This window comes from Chiloscyllium plagiosum, unplaced genomic scaffold (genome assembly GCF_037043375.1).
Source record: "Chiloscyllium plagiosum isolate Xiang-an unplaced genomic scaffold, Cpla_swu_hap1 HiC_scaffold_6, whole genome shotgun sequence".
Classification (NCBI taxonomy): domain Eukaryota; kingdom Metazoa; phylum Chordata; class Chondrichthyes; order Orectolobiformes; family Hemiscylliidae; genus Chiloscyllium; species Chiloscyllium plagiosum.
The window spans coordinates 72,033,780-72,046,916 of record NW_028270144.1 but is presented as its reverse complement, the minus strand read 5'-3'; the positions used below and the strand labels follow the sequence as shown (position 1 = coordinate 72,046,916).

At 40.3% G+C, this 13,137-nt stretch overlaps 1 protein-coding gene across 2 annotated transcripts in view; it reads right to left on the bottom strand.

The window, feature by feature from the left end:
* Window positions 1-773: 773 nt before the first annotated feature.
* The window catches only part of LOC122550651 (interleukin-1 receptor type 2-like), a 33,754-nt gene continuing 21,390 nt past the window's right edge, over window positions 774-13,137 (bottom strand). Inside the window, exons 3-6 of one of the 2 annotated variants that reach the window (XM_087988116.1) lie at window positions 12,939-13,071; window positions 6,576-6,721; window positions 4,288-4,424; window positions 774-3,963 (exon numbers count right to left, since the gene is read on the bottom strand). In XM_087988116.1, the coding sequence (XP_087844242.1) occupies window positions 4,300-4,424; window positions 6,576-6,721; window positions 12,939-13,071 (404 nt within the window). In that variant the 3' untranslated portion in view covers window positions 774-3,963; window positions 4,288-4,299. The remainder of the gene's footprint in view (window positions 3,964-4,287; window positions 4,425-6,575; window positions 6,722-12,938; window positions 13,072-13,137) is intronic. The other variant, XM_043691729.2, reaches the window with a different exon arrangement.

Here is a 13,137-nt window from a genome sequence, read left to right as displayed (position 1 = left end):
TCTGAACCCTTTCAAGTTTCACAACATCTTTCCGATAGGAGGGAAACCAGAATTGCACACAATATTCCAAAAGTGGCCTAAACAATGTTCTGTATAGCCTCAAAATGACTTCCCAACTCCTGTACTCAATACACTGACCAATAAAGGAAAGCATACCAAACGCCTTCACTATCCTATCTACCTGTGACTCAAATTTCAAGGAGCTATGAAAACTGTACTCCAAATTCTCTTTGTCACTCCCCAGGACCTTACTATTAAGTGCATAAGTCCTCCTATGATTTGCTTTTCCAAGATGCAGTACCTCGCATTTATTTAAATTAAACTCCATCTGCCGCTTCTCAGCTCATCGGCCCATCAGATTAAGAACCCGTTGTAATCTGAGGTAACCTTCTTCACCGTCCACTATACCTACGTTGTTTGTGTCATCTGCAAACTTACTAACTATACCTTGTATGTTCACAACCAAATCATTTATATATATGATGAAAAATAGTGAACCCAGCACCGATCCTTTTGGCACTCCACTGGTCACAGGCCTCTAAGTCTGGAAAGCAACCCTCCACCACCACCCTCTGTCTTCTACCTTTGAGACAGTTCTGTATCCAAAGAGCTAGTTCTCTCTGTATTCCATGAGATCTAACCTTGCTAACCAGTCTCCCACAGGGAACCTTGTCTAACGCCTTACTGAAGTCCATACAAGATCATGTCCATCGCTCTATCCTCATTAATCCTTTTTGTTGTTTCTTCAAAAAATTCAATCAAACCAATTGTCAATAAAATTTATCCATTTTAATAAGTCTAAACAATAATGTAATATTATCACATTATGTTAAGCTTGCTGCTTCTTGTAAAATTTTATTCTTTTAATGTCCATGAAATAAAAATCTTGACAATTGAAAGGAATACAAGCATAATCTCACTTCTGTGACTAATGTGAAATTGCAAGATACTTTTACATTTTATGTGAAAACAGAAAAACAAAAGATACATTCTCAAAACATAGCATCACATCAACATTGCCGTACAGTGCAGCATATACAATGGCTGTAGTTCCCAATATACTAGCATGGATCTTCTACTTCCTAATTACCAGCTCATAATTTACCACCGAATGAAATGAATAGGAAGAAAATTCCAAGATCACAAGTACAATAGCAATAATAACCATTAGGACCATTTTCACATCAGATCCCAACACAAGTTTTAATCAGTTTATCAGAATTCAGAATCCATCAAATTCAAATTTTGCTAGCTGCTCCCACCATAATGCAGTAAGTGCTTCAAACAAGGATGTCAAGATGGCATTTTAACATGACTATAGCTTGAAAGGAAGAGATTTTGGTATATTATGTATATCAAGCTCCTTGAAGTGATATAAAGTATATTCAATCTGAAATTTCCAAGGTAAAGACAAAACTTTCATAAACTTATGCAGTTGGTTACGAAACATGCATTTAACTTCCAAGTACATGTAAAACAAAATAAACCATTTAACATACTGAAAAAAGAAAATCCTTGAAATCGGGTTGGACAACATCTGTGGAGAGAAAAAGATAATTAATGTTTCAGTTTGATGGTCTTTGACTAAGAAGCGAGGGGCAGGGTTTCAGGTGGAATGAAAATTCTAAAGACTTGAGGATGAAAGAGAAAATAAAAGTGCACAGTACAGGAGGAGGAATCCAGGCATAGAAATGGTTGCAGAAGCAATGGTGACAGAAAAACCCATTGTATATTGAGCTCAAAGTTCTATCAAGAGATGAGAATTCAATTAGGTAGCAATAATAAAACCAGCATAACCAGAGAAAGTTGCTAAGGAAAAAGATATGACTTTTAAAATTAGTTTTGGGGGATATTTGTTCAAACCTTCAACAGAAACTAGAAAGCAACAAAGACAAACTAGTCAGAATCAAATGGAAATCCCCTCAGCAAGTACAGCAGTACAATAGCATATAGAAATTAATCCTGAAAAGTTAGAGAGAATGCATTTGGAAGCAAGAGTATATATAATGATTTTTTTTACTCATTCACAGGATGAGGGGGTCACTGTTAAGTCAGCATTCATTGCCTATCTCAATGGCAATCCCATTGTTGTGGGTCTACAGTCACATGTAGGCCAGATCAGGCAAGGCTGGTGGCTTCCTTCCCTAAAGACATTAGTGAATGAGATATGTCTTACCAAAAATCAATTTATGGTCATCATTAGATGCTTATTCCAGATTTTTAGTGAATTCAAATTGCACCATCAGCCAAGGCAGTATCCACACCCACCCTCCGAACAGCATCCCATCAAAACTTACTTTCCACCCTATCGCTCGAAGCCTGCATTTCCCGTGGCTAATCCACCTAACCTGCACATCAGAGGGCTGTGGGATGAAACTGGAGCACCTGAGAAAACCCATGCAGATACGGGAACAGCATGCAATCTCTATACAGTCATTCTAGGCTGCAATCGAACCAAGAACCCTTGTGCTGTGAGGCGGCAGTGCTAACCACTGGGCCACGATGTTGCCCGAAGGGGTTGCCCAATTAGCACAGAGATGAAAAGGAATTTCTTTTCTCAGAGAGTGGTGAATCTGTGAAAATCTTTATCACATAGGGCAGTTGAAGCTTGGTCATTAGTATATTCGAGGCTGAATAGACAGATTTTTGAATCAGTAAGGGCATAAACAGCATGGAGAAAAGGCAAGAAAGTAGAGTGGAAGATTATCAGAACAACCGTGATCTCATGAACGGTGGAGCAGGCTCAACGGCCTACCTCTGTTCCTACGTTTATGGTCTTGGTCAGCTTTATAGCAGTGGTTTGGGAGGTGGCAGATGGATGAAAGGAATTGAAGCAAGGGAAAATAGGGATTGAAAGTGTGGAGAGCTCATTGACTTCTTGTCATTCAGTCAGGGTGTGTGATGTTGAGGAATGCCTTCCTGCCCAGAGTCCGGTCCCGATCCTTCAATAGGCAATAGCCTTAGCGTGCCAACCTTGCTATTCCACCAGTGATGAAAAAGGGGTTCTTTTTTGATCCTGGGATCAAGAATTCAGGTGAACATTTTTTGCCCATTTCTAATTATTCAGAGGGCTGTTAAGAATCAACCACATTTCAGTGTGTCTGGAGTTACATGTAGGCCAAACCAAGTAAGGGCGGTAGATTTCCTGCTCTAAAGGAAACTAGTGAACCCAGATGGGTTTTTATGACAATGGACAGTGGTTATATGGTCATCTTAGACTGGGTTCTTTTTTTTAAATTCTGGGGTGTTTGTAATTTAAATGTTGCCATCTCCATGGTGGGATTTGAACCCATTTCCCCAGAACATTAGTCTAGATTAGTAGTCTAGACACATTATCACAAAACCATCCCTCCCAAAACTGCCAGCCATTTGAGGAGTCGGCAGTTCCTCTCCCCCAGCATCATTAGGAGTTCTACTCACTGCAGGTACAGCCACTGGCCATGGCCAACCATCATGGAGGAGGTCTTGAAAGATCTCAAAGAATGGACTCTAATTAAGCAAAGGTAACCCCTACATTCAGAGACTGCATCGTTGAGAAAGCCCTCCACCCAGAATCTACAAGGAAACCACCAGTTTTTACCCGTGTGGCCTCTCCACATGGTGTAGGAGAGGCAACGACCTCATGGCATTATTGCTGTACTGTTAATCCAGAGACCCAGTAATTCGCTGGAGACCTGTGTTCGAATCCCACCATGGCTGATGGTGGAATTTTAACTCAATGAAAACCTGGGGTTCAGAGTCAAATGATGACCATTGTTGGTTTTCAGGAAAAACTCATCTGGTTCACTAGTGTCCTTTAGAGAAGGAAATTGCCACCCTTATCTGGTTTGGGTTACATGCGACTCCAGACCTACAGCGATATAGTTGACTTTTAACTGCCCTCTGAAGTGGCTTAGCAGGCCTTTCAATTCAAGGGCAATCAGAATGGACAGTAAATGCTGGCCCAGCCTGTAACATCCAAATCTGTGAACAAATAAAAAAAAAAGAATCTTGGCTTTTGATAGTATGGAAACCTCAATTAGATTTGTTCATCCATAATTTGTAGATGCTTGTAACCATGATATTTCAAAGTCAACAATAGATTTAGCTTTGCATAACTCAGCTTTAAACTGTTGGTTATATTGATTATACTCAATTATTAAACTTGAAATGTGGTTTAATATCTATTTGGAGGTAACCATAAGAACTTGAAACCAAAAGATTTTAATATTTCACGAGTGAATTTTGGTTTAGACCCTACAAGCTAACATATTAATAGGTTTAACTAGATCAAAGGATTGTGCTTACCTGGATTAGTGTTCACTTTAGGATTGCATATCTCAGTGGATGCTTGGATTTTATAAACTTGCGTGTGCAAATGCTCACCAGAATGATACTCATCAGCACAACTAGAGCAACCACAAAATCTGATGCGACATTTGAGACTACAAAGAAAATAATGAGTTACTACAGATAACACTAATCAATATTTGGTACTAAGTACAATATTTTATCATGAAAATGTAATAAGCTTCTAAAGAACACTCTTGCCTAAAAGATTTGAAAATTATCCTTATTTTGAAACAATTTCATTCTGGGTCACCTTTCTTTATTGCACAAACATCTCAAGAAGTAGTTCTGCTCATTTGAATTGAGCCTGAATCTGTCCCATTTACTGACAGAATATAATGGGGACAGATGAGGCAACAGTATGACTCATCTCTGTACATATACACCAAAATAAATTTTGCTACTGCTCACCTTCATAGAACAGTAGTCACTGGAAAACCACAAGTAATATGTTTTAACTAGACCTATGTAGACGCACAAGATTTTAAAACTATTTATATTTGCTGAATTAACTTCACTGATGGTTGGCAAGGCTTCTACATTCATGGGTGTTGCCCCTGTACTCCGTTTTAGCTTCTATGTATGGTGGTGCTATCACAGATTACTGTTTACATGAAGAGATGTAACACCAAGAGTATTCAGAGATGTTAGGTGTTAACATATTTAGAGAGAAAACCCAACTCTGGTTTACGTAATTCTTATTTCACTTGATGATAGGAAGGTATTGCTTTAAATGGTAAATATGCTGATAAAAGCTTCAAATTCCCCTGTTTTTCCTATATGTAATAGATAGTGAAAGTTCCTTTGAGATCACTTGCTACAATCAAAGTTTCCTAGCTAATGGGATTCTACCTAATGTAAGTAGTTGTAAAGTCTTTCAGAAATGAATGGGCACAAATGAAATGTTGCTCAATCACAAATGTGGAAAGGGATTTTACAGAAGCATTGCTAAGGTGGGGCAATAATGTTATAAATGGAGTCTTTCATGCAGTTTTATACATTGCTAATCTAAGCAGACGTTTTCCTCATGTGATCAGATCTTAATCATGATTATGGATCGGATATTACAGAAACCATAATCGTTCAATTTACTGATGGTTCTTTCAAGATTCAATGTAATCTGAGTGATTTAAGAGCTAAGAATACAAGTATTTAGCAGAACAATTTGAAGTCTGGAATATTCCCATATTAAACAGGGCTACATATTACTTACTGAATTATATCATCAATGGACTTCAGTTGATTTCTAACAGATACCAAAAAGCCACTAAATGGGAAGACCGCTTATGAGTAACAATTATTGGCATTATCTCAAAAGTTTTATTCCAAAAACTGCAGAACATTTGGATTTGGAGGGGACTCTAAAGAGATAGAAAACAATAACATTCTTGGGCATCATAACAAAACAAGGAATTTATTGTCAGGAAGATTATGCAATTTTTAACTTCACTGGATTACATAACTTTTTACAAAGTAGTTATCTTTTCAGAAAGCTTTTATGAATTCAAACAGTTCCTCTCATCAGATTATCATCCTGGCCTATCAGCTTTTGGCTAACGTTTAGCTTGTCTTAACATTAGTAAAAATAGGCGAAAGTGAAGACTGCTGCAGACTAGAGTCAAGATTAGAGTGGTGCTGGAACTGCACAGCAGGTCAGGCAGCATCCATGGAGCAGGAAAATCAACATTTCGGGCAGGAGCCCTTCATCAGGAATGTGGAATTAGGAAAAACAGCCTCAGCCACAATAAAGTCTTAGCATACTGAAGTCCAACAATTGTTTGGGATCCGGGTGTCAAGGATATCTTGCAGCAAAGAAAAAGGGATAACTTGTCACAGTATCTTTCATTTGAGATGGCTATTTGACAGAACCCTTTAAGATCAAACTATACTTCCCAGTATACACAGACCACCTTATGTAAAGCAATCCACATATGAATATTCACTCTGCATACAGGTAGCTAGAAATTGAGAGATGTATCATTTTCACTGATATACTGCCCCAACATCACGGGCTCCTATCTTATTAAATGGCCTAGCATCTTTGTACATGTCTCAGAGATGTAGTCAAAACATCCAAATTGATGCAAACAAAATGAATAAAGAGACATTATTTATTTTCCAAAGTGGTTGTGATTAAATACAAGACCTTTATAGAATGAGAGATGATCTTTTCTACAAGCTATAAAATTAAATCATGGACTAATTGATATTCCAATTCATTTTGTTCTAAATTAGAAAGAACTTACCTGCTGGCTTGATGAAAATGAAGCTTGCTTGATCAATTTCTTCACTTAAGACGACACACACAAAATTTATTTCAAAATCCTTTGTTTTAATTTCTGAAAAACTCAGGTGAACATCAATATAACTTGCTTCTTTTTCTCTTCTTTCACTATTAATTCAAAGGAACATGAATGAGAAGGAAGTTTCCAACATGAAAGCATGCAAAGCTTAAAGACACCATACTAATACATTAATATTTTCAAACAACTAAGAGTTTCCCTTGTCAATGAAATAAGAAAACCAATTGCTCACTGATTTGACTACTTAATCGGTCATAAAACAGCATCAAGATCACAGTAAGACCATAAGACCATTCAGCCCATTAAGTCCACTCTGCCATTTTAATCATGGCTGATGGGCATTTCAACTCCACTTACCCACACTCTCCCCATACCTCTTAATTCCTTGCAAGATCAAGAATTTATCAATCTCTGCCTTGAAGACATTTAATGTCACGGTCTCCACTGCACTCCGTGGCAATGACTTCCACAGACACACCACTCTCTGGTTGAAGAAATGTCTCCTCTTTTCCATTCTAAAATGACCCTTTCTAATTCTAAGGCTGTGCCCACGGGTCCTGGTCTCCCCATATCCACCCTTTCTAATCCATGCATTATCTTGTAAGTTTCTATTAGATCTCCCCTCAATCTTCTAAACTCTAATGAATACAATCCCAGGATCCTCAGCTGTTCATCGTATGTTAGGCCTGCCATTCCAGGGATCATCCGTGTGCATCTCCACTGAACATGCTCTAGTGCCAGTACGTCCTTCCTGAGGTGTGGGGCTCAAAATTGGACACAGTATTCTAAATGGGGCCTAACTAGAGTTTTATAAAGTCTCTGAAGCACATAGTTGCTTTTATATTCCAACTCTCTTGAGATAAATGACAACATTACATTTGTTTTCTTAATCACGGACTCAACTTGCAAGTTAACCTTTAGAGAATCATGGACTAGCATTCCCCGATCCCTTGGTACTTCGGCTTTATAAATTTTCTCACTGTTCAGAAAACAATCCATGCCTGTGTTCTTTTTTCCAAAGTGCAAGACCTCACATTTGCTCTTGTTGAATTTCATCAGCCATTTCCTGGACCACTCTCCTAAACTGTCTAAATCTTTCTGCAGCCTCCCCACCTCCTCAGTATTACCTACTTGTCCAAATAACTTTGTATCATCGACAAACTTCACCAGAATGTCTCCAGTCCTTTCATCCAGATCATTAATATATAAAGTGAACAGCTTAATACAGCCACAATAGGGTTAATCACATTTTAACAAGGGCCATGATTATGAGCAATACTTGTGGCATGTGACATCAGCAAATCTCCATCACAATGTTTAAGAGTCTCCAAACAAGCTACCAAGAAAACTATTTCTTATGAAATTCTTGTTTTCTCAATGAAGTACACAATTTTCTTTAATTGGAGCCACATGAGACTTACCACCCAAGCACGAGTGCACTGAAAGAATTAAAGGCTCACAACATAATCTGCTCAATATTTCAGAACATCTCCATTTAATCTGCAAGGGTAATTCCAAGCTCTTGATCATCCTTCACTTTAATTCTCCATTTCTCTCCCCTTCAGATCTCAATGTCCTGCAGTGTTCCAATGATGCTCAGCCGAAACTTGAGGAACAGCACCTCATCATTGGATGAACCTTCTGTTTTAATAACCTGGATTGGATGCTGGATCAAACAACCTGAGGTCATAACGTGCCCCTCCAATTCACCTTTTTAAAAAATCTTTGTTGCCTTCAGTTTTATTCTTGTGACTTGCTTGTATGGCAGTTGTTCATCATTAAGCCATTCACAACTCCTCTGGACATACAAATAGAGGCAAAAACCTGCAGATGCTGGAAATCTGAAACAAACACAGAGAATGCTGGAAAGATCCAACAGGTCTGGCAGCATCTGGAGACAGAAACAGATTTAAATGTTTCAACTCCAGTATGACTCTTCTCTAGAACTGGAGAACTTCAGAATCAGTTTATTTTGTCCATATTTAATCAAATACGATAATAAGATCAGGAACTGAGTGGCAGAACCCAAAAACGAGCATCAGTAAGTAAAGTACTGCTGAGGAACTGCCAGTTCATACAACTGTTGATGATCCCTCCAACACGTAACTGATGATCAAGAGAAGACTCTTGGGGTAATAAATGCCAGAGTTGGATCTAAGTGCTTTCTATTACAGGACTTTATTGGACTGTTTTACACATTCAAATAGATGCCAGATTTGGAACTGTGCTGGTAAGGCATGGCTAGTGGCACAGCAAGATCTGGAACATAACCCTTCAGTACAATTGCTTAAATATTGTAAGGATTGCATGGCATTTGTGGTATCCAGTGTCTTCAGCTATTTCTCAATAAACATGGAATGAATCAAATTGGCTGAAGCCAGATGTCTGTAATACTGCAACTCTAGAGGAGGCCAGGATCGATTCTTCATTTTGCATGTTTGACAAACTAGATATCCCGACCTAATCTAGTCCCACCTACCAGCACCCGGCCTATATACCTCCAAACCCTTCCTATTCGTATACCCAACCAGATGCCTTTTAAACGTTGCAATTGTACTAGCCTCCACCACTTCCTCTGGCAGCTCATTCCATACATGCAACACCCGCTGCGTGAAAATGTTGCCCCGCAGGACCCTTTTATATCTTTCCACCCTCACCCTAAACCAATGCCCTCAAGTTCTGGACTGCCCCACCCCAGGGAAAAGACTTTGTCTAGTTATCCTATCCGTGCCCCTCTATGTGGTCATCCATCAGCCTTCGCCGCTCCAGGGAAAACATCCCCAACCTATTCAGCCTCTCCCTGTAGCTCAAATCCTCCAACCCTGGCAACATCCTTGTAAATCTTTTCTGAACCCATTCAAGTTTCACAACATCCTTCCGATAGGAAGGAGACCAGAATTGCATGCAATATTCCAAAAGTGGCCTAACCAATATCCTGTACAGTCGCAACATGACCTCCCAACTCCTATACTCAATGCTCTGACCAATAAAGAAAAGCATACGAAATGCCTTCTTCAATGTCCTACCTACCTGTGACTCTCCTTTCAAGGAGCTATGAATCTGCACTCCAGGGTCTCTTTGTTCATCAACACCCACTTGGACCTACCTTTCCATTAAGTAGGCAAAAGTGAGGACTGCAGATGCTATAAACCAGAGTTTAGATTAGAGTGGTGCTGGAAAAGCACAGCCTCCATTCTTGATGAAGGGCTTTTGCCCAAAACCTCAATTTTCCTGCTCCTCGGATGCCGCCTAACCTGCTGTGCTTTTCCAGCACCCCCCTTTCCATTAAATGTATAAGTCCTGCTAAGATTTGCTTTCCCAAAATTCAGCACCTCACATTTATGTACATTAAACTCCATCTGCCACTCCTCAGCCCATTAGCCCATCTGATCAAAATCCCACTGTAATCTTCACTGTCCGCTACATCACCAATTTTGGTGTCTTCTGCAAACTTAGTAACTATACCTCCTATGTTCATATCCAAATAATTTATTTAAATGAAGAAAAATAGTGGACACAGCACTGATCCCTGTGGCACTCCACTGGTCACAGGCCTCCAGTCTGAAAAACAACCCTCCACCACCACTCTGTCTTCTACCTTTGAGCCAGTTCTGTATCTAAATGGCTAGTACTCCCGGTATTCCATGAGATCTAACCTTGCTAACCAGTCTCCCATGGGGAACATAGTCAATCATCTTATTGAAGTCCATATTGATCATGTCCACCATTCTGCCCTCATCAATGCTCTATGTTACTTTTTCAAAAGGTAACTTGGACCGAAGGATCTGTTTCCGTGTGAACATCTCTATGACTCTAATTTTGATGTTTCCCACCATGTCATCCACACTGATGTGTAGGGCTCCCCATTAATAGAGATGATGATATTTTGGACCATCTGACTCCTGAGAGTTGTTTATTGATCCACCACCATCCATAACTGGATATGGAAGGGCTGCAAAGCTCAGATCTGATCCAACAGATTGAGGGATTATTTAGCTCTATCTATCACTTACTGCTCTTGCCTTGAAATAGCTTTGTGGTGTAGCTTTGTCAGGTTGATACCTCATTTCACGGTATGCCTTGTGTTGCTCCTAGCATGCCTTCCTGTACTCTTCACCGAACCAGGGCTAATGGTAATGATGCTTTGAGTGATTTGCCAGAGCATGAGGTGACAGGTTGTAGTTGAAAACAATTCCATTACTGCTGGCCCACAGTGCCTTATGGTTGTCCTGTCTTGATTTGCTGGAACTTTTCTAAATCTTTATCAGATTGATTTAGCGTGGTGGTAGTGCCAGACAACACAATGGAAGGTTTCCTCAATGCGAACGTGAACTTGTCCCCACAAGGATTCTGTAATGCTCGCTCCACAGATTCTATCATGACCAGATGCATCTGCGGCAGGCAGTTTGGCAAAGGTGAGGTCATACTCTTATTGGTATGATTACAGGTACATGTGTCATACATCTCAACAATTGGCTCATTCAATTGAACAACATGTTGCTCCTGCAAACTGTACTGAGGCAGCCATACTTGCAATCTCTAAAGCAAATCATCTACTGTTGAATAGGACCCATATTAGGGCAACACTTGCCTAACAATCCTTAATGTTAGGATTAAAAAAAATCTACACCAACAACCAAGTCAAAGTTGATCTTCAAACAAAAAAAGTGACATATATTCATTTGCAGAGAGACCAGCTCTCTGCAAAATAAGGGCATATAGTCAAGCATTACACTATTTTATATTTATGTGAAATTTGGGGAGCTTAAAATATGCTTTCGCTATGGCAATGTCTTAACCAATGCTTTCTCTATGGCAATGTCCTCACCTACCACCCCACCAACCTCCATATACATCGTATCATCCGTTGTCATTTCCGCTACCTCCAAACAGACCCCACCACCAGGGATATATTTCCCTCCCCTTCCCTATCAGCGTTCCGAAAAGACCACTCCCTCCGTGACTCCCTCGTCAGGTCCACACCCCCCACCAACCCAACCTCCACTCCCGGCACCTTCCCCTGCAACCGCAATAAATGCAAAACTTGCGCCCACACCTCTCCCCTAACTTCCCTCCAAGGCCCCAAGGGATCCTTCCATATCCGCCACGAATTCACCTGCACCTCCACACACATCATTTACTGCATCGGCTGCACCCAATGTGGCCTCCTCTATATTGGGGAGACAGGCCGCCTACTTGCGGAACGTTTCAAAGAACACCTCTGGGACACCTGCACCAACCAACCCAACCACCCCGTGGCTCAACACTTCAACACCCCCTCCCACTCCACCAAGGACATGCAGGTGCTTGGACTCCTCCATCGCCAGACCATAGCAACACGACGGCTGGAGGAAGAGCGCCTCATCTTCCGCCTAGGAACCCTCCAACCACAAGGGGTGAACTCAGATTTCTCCAGTTTCCTCATTTCCCCTCCCCCCACCTTGTCTCAGTCCCAACCCTCGAACTCAGCACCACCTTCCTAACCTACAATCTTCTTCCTGACCTCTCCGCGCCCACCCCCACTCTGGCCTATCACCCTCACCTTATCACCCTCACCTTAACCTCCTTCCACCTATCGCATTTCCAACGCCCCTCCCCCAAGTCCCTCCTCCCTACTTTTTATCTTAGCCTGCTTGGCACACTTTCCTCATTCCTGAAGAAGGGCTCATGCCTGAAACATCGATTCTCCTGCTCCTTGGATGCTGCCTGACCTGCTGCGCTTTTCCAGCAACACATTTTCAGCTCTGATCTCCAGCATCTGCAGTCCCCACTTTCTCCTAGAATGTCTTAACCAGAGTTGACTTGTTAACCAATCAACACTTCTTTCCTCATGGCATGTAAATTATTGTGATTGTTTGAAATTTTAAATTCTTGCATCTGTTCTCATGAATGTAACTGCAAGCTTTTGGAACTGTTTTTCTTCTCAGCCACAACCAAGTTCTGTCCTACAAAGCAACTATTAATTCAAAGCCTCTTTTGCCGTAACCCTGGAAAACTATAATGAGTGGCAAACCAATTACATCAGTCGTGCTATCAATTACCCAAATACTTTACGTTGAGACTAATGCAATAGTTACTTTCCTATGAATAATTAACCAACATGCATGTGTCTAAATTCATAAGTCTCACATAGCAAACAAAACAAAATGAAGCTGTTTTGAACTTGTGATGCAATACAGTGTCTGTTGTAACAGGAGGTTTCATGCTCAGAAGAGGGCATGACCCTAAAGTTTCAAAAATAAATTACATCTCCAAATGCTTCATAAAAGCTATTATTTTCTACTTAATCATTTTAACAATACATACGTTTGAACTTCCGTAACTCTAGTGCTGTTGCTGTAGTCTTCAATGTAACTTTGATTAGCTAGCCAATAGACCAATATTTCAGTTTTTGGAGGAAGGTCAGCCAATACTGTGCAAGTTATATCTAGCTTTGAGCCTGTAAAAAGATGCATGTTTGAAAGGAACTTGGAAAAAAACATAACAACATTGGAATAATTAAAAG